Raw genomic sequence first — 9790 nt, 5'->3', positions numbered from 1 at the left:
TCAGATGATCGACCGACCATTGTGATGGACAGTGAGATTGAGGCAGAGAATGACATAAACGACAGCAAAGAAAGTAAGCCTACAACTACAAGCCTCCTGAGTGATAAGGTAAGTTGAAGATTGCTTGTTGCTAAGCGACATGTTGATGTGGGTTATTTTTTGGACTCCACATTATATTTGAAATGATGCTGCCATTTCTGTAGGTACTTTCAAAGAAACAAGGTTCATGGCGTGATTGTATATGTGACAAAAGGAATTGACATGGATGACTCGGGATAGGTCTTCTCAAATCCGGTTCATATATCAGATGCAGAGGTCATGTCGACATAATCTGAAGTCAAGTTGAGATCTGAAATGGCGATGGAAGGGGCTGACATGGATATCGGTATGGAACATTCTAATACTACCATTTTTGAGTTTTGATATGAAGTTACATGATGGAGTTGACAACGGAGATGCACTGAAGTTAGTGGAAAGAAGCTTCTGCGTTGAAGTTAGAGGCCGAAGAACTGCCTTCGTCGGATCATTTATTCTGAGTCATCCCTCTGTTAAAAAACAGCACTTCTAGAGGGTATCCCGAGTCCAGGCTTCTTGATAGAAAGAGCTTGAGTATATTGCCTATAGTTTGGCCGGGGAAAACAGTGGCATCGTAGTCGTATGAGTAGGCTACTAGTTGTACTTGTATTGTACGTTCGTTCGTGTATGATATTTTAACATATTCTAATACTAGATTTGATTGCAAGTTTAGAGATGTGTGTCTATTGAAGAGTTGAGTTCTCATCCGATATTAGCCACTAAACGAGACCAAAATCTTAATCACAATTATCCACATAATAATTGTGATTGTGCTGTAGAAGATACATGTTAATTCAACTATCCTAGTTTGGTAACAAAAGAAAAATCCAACCATACAAGTGATAATAGAGACTTATTCAAGCCAAGCGAACCTTATTAGTTTTGCCTTTTTTTTTATTTTTCGGAAACCGATCAGTTTCGTCTTTTGAATGAGAACAAAATGAGAAAAACTTGGGTGAAAACCGTCCAATGACATGATTAAGTTTACTGCGGATCGTTTAATGAGTACATTGTAATTCCAAACTAATAGCATTAAAAACCAACAAGTCGTTGTAGTATAGTGGTAAGTATTCCCGCCTGTCACGCGGGTGACCCGGGTTCGATCCCCGGCAACGGCGCAGCAGTTTTTCCTTTTTTAACATATTTTAAGTCAGACCTCAGGACTCAGGAGGGCCAACGGAATTACGTGTCGCATTCTTATTTGCTGAACCGGAGACAGCAAGTGGGGCACCCCACTCCGGGAGACAGCCAATCAAAGTGGCGGCTCGGGTTGTCTTTCTTCCTTCCTTGGTCCCTGTTTTAGCATTTCAAGCCCTCATCGCATTTTTCTCTCCGGTAATCTCCGTACGGTGCGTTTCAATCAATGGCTGCGAATCGCTGGCTGAGGCCCGAGGTGAGCGCAGATCTACCTTCGAGACTTGATCCTTTCGTCTTGTGCCAGATCGGCTTTGACTTTGTTGGTCGGGCTTATAATCCGGCGTCGTATTGTTTGTGTGTATGTAGGTTTATCCACTGTTCGCGGCCACAGGGGTCGCGATAGGGATCTGCGGGTTGAGTCTGTTCCGCCACATCACCATCAACCCTGAAGTCAGGTACGTCTCTCTCTAAATTTGGACTGCAAAGCTTATTGCTTTAGAATTAGATTGTTGCTAATCTTTGTGTTCTATTTGTAATTCGTTTATTTCTGTGCTATGCCAATAACTTATCAAATTAGATGAATATTTCCAAGACGTAAAGACCTTAATTTTCATTTTATTGTTTAATATTTGGGTTTAATTTAAGAAGTTTTAACGAACACTTGTGGTATTATTCATTTTTAACAAAAAAAATCATATTTTTACCTTTTTTTTTGTACTTTTTATTACATCTTTATTTGTCTTTTTTTTATTAAAATTAAAAGTTTTTTTGAACTTTTCATTAGTTTTCCTTTTAATTTAACCATAATGGGTGGTCTAAATTGATTACAAGAGAGGCTAAGTAAATTTTTGTGTACCTAAAAATAAACCGATTTTGTGATGGATATCGGGATGGGCTCGTTTGATGCTTAGGATTGGAGTATTTATTATATTCAAGGTGTGTTTGGACGAAGAAAAAAGGGAAGTTTGTTCAACTTGAAGGTAGAAGATAGATTACTAATGAATGAAACTTGTTCCCAACAATTCCCGCAAAATGGTAGGATTGGAAATGATACGTTTTCTTCATTTCTAATCCCCTCTAAACAAATAATCATTTGCCTCTACCTTCAAACACATTTCCTTCACACCGAACGAGCCCTCAAAGTGTTTATATATAACATGACCGGTTTGTAGTTAAAGCTCTTTAAATCTTTCAAGCTAGCGCACGTGTGAAGAACAACCCATGCAAATGTGTGGTATTTCCTTCTTGCTCTGTTGGTTCTCTTCACTCTCACAAATCTGAAAGAATTATGAATTGGATGTGAAGATTATACCGGATGTCGTAGCGTATAGTGATACCATCTCTTTTTTTCTTTCTGAATCAGAGTGAGCAAGGAGGGCAGAGCTGCTGGAGTATTGGATAATCACGCCGAAGGAGAAAAGTACAAAGAGAATTTCTTGAGGAAATTTGTCCGCAACAGGGCACCGGAAATTATGCCCGCCATCAACGGTTTCTTCACCGACCCGAAAAATAATTGAACTGGTTTGAGTAGCCGGTTAAGAGAAGAAGATGCCAGAGATCGAGACTCTGTAACTGCTATTAGTCGTTGGAGCTTTAGAGGTTGTGTTTAATTTTTACTTCCTGTGTGGAGGTTATTGCATTTGAAATAATCGGAGTGAATGACAATGTGCACTTGAATTTAGTTTTATTTGTGTTGATTAACTGCCTTTCGAGCATCCTATAGGCTGGATGTTGCCTTCTGTATATTAATCGGTTGGATGGGATCGTTTGGAAGTACTTTTAAAATAATTGAAAACGTTTATGATGAAAATGTTTTTTGAACCAATCTTTTAGTAAAAACGCAAGTGAATTCTAGAAAAGCACTTGAAGTGCTTCATTTTACTTCTTTCAGAAGGCAGGTGAGGTGCTTTTGGAACTCAGCTTTTACATTATTTTAGCAATGGCAGCTTTTTATACGATTGTTTCATGAGACGACATAAAGCAATATATATATGCAAATTAAGATCATTTATTCCCACAGAAGTTTTACTGAATATAGAGAAAATTACTGCGTATGTTGATCTTATTCTCTGCTGTATCATGCCTCTCCTTACCTTCTTTGTACACAGCGTAAATGCATTTCATTTCACACCGAAACAGGCAAAAGTTGTGTTCAATACATTCAAATCCTTAGCAAACAATACAATTTTAGCAACAAATGCTTCCTAAAATATGAAATATTGTGTTTCGCACATCAAAGCCTGCCTCGTGACTAGTTCGATAATCGACAGATAGGCAACCCAGTGCAGAAAAATAAAGAATGAACGGAAGATCAAGGAAACACTTGAAAACCTATGATGCACGGATACTTCTGTTTGGTCCTGTATTCCATTTCCGATACTTGATTGGATACGATACTTGCTCGATACTCTCGGATACTCGTCCAACACGTAACTTGGTTGATGGACACAAATTTGACATGATGGATATGCGTATCCTACATTTAAGATTCATGTATTCGGCTTTTAGAATACATTTACACTTTCAAAAAACATAATGAGGAGGAGAAATTTAATAGGAAACATCTATAATTAAAAGTTGCTGAATACAAAGAGCTTCTCTATAATTAAAACCATGAATAGACTCTCACACTTCTTCCACTGTATAAAGAGGATTGGATTTCGAACTTTTCTTCTCTAACAACTCAAATGTACTTGAATTTGAATGATGAATTATGTTTTAAGATGTATATTTTTGTTACTATATACATTTTTATTTGCCGTATCCATAGCGTATCGCATCTTACTTTTTAGAGATTATCCGTATCGTATCGTCGTATCCGTATCCATGCTTCATAGTAGAAAATTAAAGCAACACATTAAAATTGAAATTTTCTACAGAAATCAAACTAATTAACATTACTAATAGAAGTACACGACACGCTCTCAAATGTGATCGATCCACTTCAAGCTTCTCGCAAGTTGTTGTGCCAAGACTGGTAGAGAAGGCATCTGCCTTGTACATCATGACTAAATTAGGGAGGAAAGTGCTCAACTTCCATTGAAGGACCGCCAGCTTGTTCTATTCTCATTCCTCGAAGTAAGCTCTTTGCTGTTTCCTTTTCCTGCAGTGAAGCGCAGAGAATTCATTAGAATTCAATGTCACATTTACATAAGCATATATAATGAAATAGAAGTTGCAACTCACTGGGCCAGTATAATCTAGAAGACGGGTACAGTAGATCTCTGATTCTTCAAATCTTTTCTGCTGCCTATAGTATTGAGCAAGATATAGCAGGGTTTCTACCATATTTGGTCCTTCCCTGTCTTCGGCTTCCATCCTCTCCAAATCCTTCTTGTAGTAATAAGCTGCCTCTTCAGAACGTCCAAGTTCAGAATTTAGCTTTGCTAATTGGTGCAGGGCAATTGCTTCCCTGTCATTACAATTAACTGCCCTTTTATAACACTTCATCGCTTCCTCAGTCATGTGCAGCTGTTCAGTATCATAGCACTTGGCCATAGCAATCCACAACCGAGAATCATTTGGCTGCAAGAATACTGATTTCTTGAAGTAATAAAGAGCATACAAGGGCATACTCATCATCTCATAAGCTTGTCCTAATCCATACCAAGCTCGATAATCACATGGATTTATATCTACAGCATGTCGATATGCCTCAATAGCAGCTGGGGTGTTTTTCATCTCAACATATTCATGACCCATAAGGGTCCAAGCAGATAAATAGTTTCTGTTCAAATTGAGCGCCCTCCTAAAGTACACAACTGCCTTCTCATGCTGCCCTTTTAAGCTGTAGTAATTTCCGATAATACAACAAGATTCAGGCCTGTATTTATCAGTGATAAATACTCTATGGGCAAGATAACTTAGTGCAGAGTAGCACTCCTTTGCATATAACACATTGGAATACATGTCCATGTCTTCCACTCGATAAGGGTCATTCCTGAGAAGTTCTTCAAAAATTGCTTCAACTTGTTCAAATTCCCTGAGATTGTATTGTGCCTTTGCAATTTGAGCCTGAATGTAATTACTGAAAACAAAAGTGCCCTTAAGATATTCATATTTTTTTAAGGATTCACTGTGCTTCCTCATTTCTTGATAAGCACTGGCGAGAAAGAAGTCCTTCATCCAATGGTTATTGAGCTTAAGGCTGTTCAAGACATCAACTGTAGTGCACAACGACTGCAGCTCCGACCAGGCACTCCAGTTCCAAGGGTAGCTATTAACAGACTCCACAAGAACTGTAAGAGCAAGACTCTTGTTGCCTTTGTCTTTGAGCACAAGGCCATACAAGTAGAGTCCAAAAGGATCAATAGTCCCATTCTTGCGAAGGGTTGATAACTCCCTCTCGAGAGAAACCAGTTCACCATTCACAATATCGCTCTTTCCTAGGGGCCCCTCAAGTTCTATCATTTCTTCCTCTTTCCGTTTTTCTCCAGCCTTCATCAAGCAATAAAAACAAAGAAAATTATACAACTATAAAATCTGAATGAAATAAGTAGGTTCATAAAAATCAAGGATTTTTTAACACAAGAGAAGTTTCTACTACTGGTATCATGTAGCATTAAACTGACATAGATTTCTTAAAGTCCCCATCAACCAAAATGTAAAATCTCGTTAGATTCCTAAACCCAACTGCCGATTGGAGTTGTCTTTCACCCGTTTTGTTGTATGTTTAATCCTATTTGCCACATTGGATTCCTATATCTCATTATATTTCAACTAGTTCATTCATACTACATAGCTGTTGACTAATTTGGCTTCAAACTGAATGTTTATGGTACTCAAGTCTTGAGCCCGTTTCATAGAAAAACTTGTCTTCTCATATTTAAGTCTCAAGCTTGTTTTGCACAAAGCATTGTGTGGCTTTTAAGTGCCACGTCAGTCTTGTTTACGGGATGTTCTCGGCCTAGTTTTTCTTTGGCTTTATGGATACACTTCTTCGAGAGTGTTCTTTTAGGTTATTGTGGTTGTTGCGCAGCTTATTTGAATTGGAGAAACAAGAACAAAATTTCTCATTTCTCATTTCTCATTTGATTTAGTGAGCGAGTGAGCTTGGGTGTATTTGGGTCATAGGGTTCTCGAGTGAAACACACTTGTAAGTGCTCTCCTAGAAGACTCCATCCTCTCCGACTGGACATAGGCTTGCTAACGCTGAACCAGTATAATTGTTGGTGGTGTTCTTGGTTAGATTACCTATATACTATGTATTCTCAACAATTTCAAACTTGTGAAGATTTAAATTTATGGGCGAAACACACCGAAAAATCAAAAGACTAAAACTTTGAAGAGAGTGAAAGAACAGAGAAAGTTACAAACCAGATAAAGAGCATAGGAGCGTAAGAAGACCGATTTCTTTCCGTTCTGATCACGAACCACATGAGCAGCTCTTCTGTATTCCCTGCAGTCAAAATACGACTTAGCAAGGAGGTAGAAATCGCCGTCCACAATGTCATCTTCCTCCATCACCGGAGTGGACACATACGACACGCCGGCAGCCGGTGTCGAGGTGATGTCATTGGTGCGGAATCTGCGCCGGATGCTGGAGCTCCCGCGCTGGAATCTCGTGTTCGCAGGCGTGAACTTTACCGGGTCTTGCTCGATGATGCCGACGAGCTGCTCTGCCGCCCTGCATAATTATTGAAACGACGACGCATCAATTGGATGTAAAGAAATGAAATTTGAAATGGGGATTTAGGGTTTTAGGATTTTGGGAGGTACCATTTGGAAGCGGCGTAGAGGCAGCGATCGCTCAGCTGTCGAATCGCAGTTCGAAGCTCGATTCTGTAGTTCTCTTTCGAACTCATCTAATCGATTGACTCGCTCACTCACTGACTCAGCCAATGCTGCAACTGTTCGCCCGGGGCATCTAACGTGCGCCGTGAGTGACGGTTGCTCCTGACTGCCCAGCCACCCCGCGCTCTCTGCTTTCAGATTTTTCAAAAACAGGATCGAAACGTTTTGGGTTCTGGGAGGGCTTTTTAGTATTTTAACTTGGATGGGCTGGGCTGGTATTTTTGCACCTGTTTCTACGTAAGTCTATTTTAAATTTACAACGGTTCAGATGGATCCAGCGGACAAATTCTTAGATACAACCAGCAAACTACATAGCTAGGGAGAAATTCTGGTTAATACAATGGGAGTTTGAGATTTATCATTCATATACTGGTCGTCTGGTCCATACAACTCAAAGTTTTTTGAACTAAAATTCTGACTTCGCCAATAAGGACAATTGATTAGGAACATAAATTGACTTTCGTATTTTCTAATATGCGGACCTTCCTTTGCAGTTTTATTAGATAAAAAAGAAAACAACTGTGCATTCGTGCAGACATAAATAGATCGCTTAAACCTTTCAACAACTCGAATCAAATGATCATTGGACTCAGATTATTGGGATTCAGAGAAGATCTGGTTTCATTGATTTCATTCGATGTTTCCCAGCTTGTACATGCATTTATTGGGCTACAATTCATTTTCTGGAAGAAAATATTCAACCTTTAAATTAAGACATGAAAGCAAGGCCCAATGGGAATTAACTAAAAATAAAATTAATTACAATATTTGGATCAACGCCAGATGTAAAAGAAATTTATATGGATCTTCCACCAGGACGTAGTGCTCCGGATAAATGCAAAAGAAAGGTACGCCGGTTGAAGAAATTCTTGTATGGTTTGAAGCGGTCCCCTTGAGCATGGTTTGGAAGATTCACAAAATCTATGAGAGCATTTGGTTACACACAAAGTAATTCCAATCATACTCTGTTTTTGAAAAAACGAAATGGGAAGCTTACTGCACTTATTGTGTATGTAGATGATATGGTTGTAATAGGGAATGATCCGGAAGAACGTGCGGCCTTGCAAGATACTTGTGTACAAAATTTGAGATGAAAGACCTTGGATCCCTAAAATATTCTCTAGGGATCGAGGTGTCGAGAAGCAGTTCTAAAATTTACTTGTCTTAGAGGAAGTATATTATTGATTTGCTACACGAAACCAGTATGTCAACTTGTCAGCTAATAACCATTAGAGGAATGATTGAAGCTTAATGTTGATCCTAATCAAGTACCAGTTGACAAAGGGAGATACCAAAAGTTAGTAGGCAGTTTAATGTAATTGGCACACACAAGACCGGACTTTGCATATGCCTTGAGTGTAGTGAGTCAATACATGCATGATCCTGGAGAATGCAGTGATGAGGATTTTGTGATACTTGAAGGGAAGCCCAGGCAAAGGAATTTTGTTTAAAAAGAATAATCATTGTGGAGCCAAAAATAATCACAAGGCGACACGTGGATTTTTGGATAGAAGGGGACAAAAATACCCTTGAGGCATACCGGGATTCCTACGCACAAGCAGCAGACAATCATCCCTTAACCAAGTCAAAAGTGCCCAAAATAGGTAACAAATTCAAAACTATTTCATCCACCATCATCCTATATTCTCCACAAGGTAATTATTCCATAACCCCCAAAACATTTCTTTTAAATCATGTTAATTAGTCAATTAATGGATTTATTACCTAATTAATCTATTATTTACAAAAATTCTTCGATAAAATGTAAAAGAGAAGTACAATGGCTAGAAATTTAGAAAATTCAACAAATAAAAATTTCTGAAAATATGACTTTAACCCCTCAAACTCAATTTCTTTCATATAAAACCTGACATAAATTTTTTACTCAAATAAAACCCAATAACTAGACTCCACATAAGCAAAATCATTAATTTTGTTTGACTTTACACATTTTAAAATTTTCGAATGCCTAAAATACCCCTTTTTGCATGTTTAATGTGCACAATTAAACATATGTAGATTTTAAGGAGGATTAATGATTTTTAAAAAAAAAAACAAAAAAAGTACTAATATTCTAAATGCATTGCATGTTATATGAGAATTCGAGATTTCCACGCTTTGTAATTAATTTGGTTGATTCATGTTTCTCTCACTCCATAAAATTTGCTTCTAATTCGATATAGGAATTAATTTGGCAAGTTTTCTTAATCTTAACAACATTTTTTAATTTAAATATATATACATTAGTGAAATAGTCTATCTTTTAAAATATTTATCAATAAAATAATGTACCTATTGTTCAAATTTTAGGATAAAATTTTACCTGTTCTTATTTAACAATAATGTATCCACAATGTTATTTTTGTATGAATATAATTTACCTACTTTTTGATTTTATATGAAACTAATTTACCTACTGTGACAATAATGTATCTACAATACTACATAAAAGATTTACCTTTTTTAACAACACTAGTGTATCTACAATTTTGTTTTCGTATGAATATAATTTACCTACAATTTAACTTTTCAAAAAATGTATCTTCTATTTTATGTTTTACTATGATATTTATGTTTATGTGTTCACAAAATAATTTATCTAAAGTTATATAGTTAAGAGATATTGTAATGCATTATATTAATCCATTATTAGATTGGTAAAAGAAATTGTTAAAAACGTTAGTCATAATGGTTGGCTAATAATGTTTGTATGAGAACAGTTATAGAAAGTTGTGGCATAAATTGTAAATAACTTATATTAATAGGTTACTTGTTTTCTTATGTG

The 9790-nt window shown here is 37.1% G+C and overlaps 2 protein-coding genes and 1 non-coding gene across 3 annotated transcripts; 2 read left to right on the top strand and 1 right to left on the bottom strand.

The window, feature by feature from the left end:
* The first annotated feature begins 1121 nt into the window (after window positions 1-1121).
* On the top strand, window positions 1122-1193 carry TRNAD-GUC (transfer RNA aspartic acid (anticodon GUC)). Its single transcript has one exon. It is a non-coding gene; the product is annotated as a tRNA-Asp (tRNA).
* A 123-nt stretch (window positions 1194-1316) lies between these two features.
* On the top strand, window positions 1317-2890 carry LOC137713224 (uncharacterized). Its single transcript, XM_068452502.1, has 3 exons — window positions 1317-1468; window positions 1579-1667; window positions 2576-2890. The coding sequence occupies exons 1-3, from the start codon at window positions 1439-1441 to the stop codon at window positions 2727-2729; spliced, it is 273 nt and encodes a 90-aa protein (XP_068308603.1). The 5' UTR covers window positions 1317-1438; the 3' UTR covers window positions 2730-2890.
* A 1177-nt stretch (window positions 2891-4067) lies between these two features.
* On the bottom strand, window positions 4068-7137 carry LOC137713855 (anaphase-promoting complex subunit 8-like). Its single transcript, XM_068453208.1, has 4 exons — window positions 6931-7137; window positions 6529-6838; window positions 4399-5649; window positions 4068-4315 (listed from the first exon to the last, which is right to left on the bottom strand). The coding sequence occupies exons 1-4, from the start codon at window positions 7014-7016 to the stop codon at window positions 4226-4228; spliced, it is 1737 nt and encodes a 578-aa protein (XP_068309309.1). The 5' UTR covers window positions 7017-7137; the 3' UTR covers window positions 4068-4225.
* Window positions 7138-9790: the final 2653 nt, after the last annotated feature.

Source organism: Pyrus communis, chromosome 13 (genome assembly GCF_963583255.1).
Source record: "Pyrus communis chromosome 13, drPyrComm1.1, whole genome shotgun sequence".
In the NCBI taxonomy this organism is placed as follows: domain Eukaryota; kingdom Viridiplantae; phylum Streptophyta; class Magnoliopsida; order Rosales; family Rosaceae; genus Pyrus; species Pyrus communis.
The sequence above is the reverse complement of the archived record's forward strand: the minus strand, read 5'-3'. Positions and strand labels throughout refer to the sequence as shown.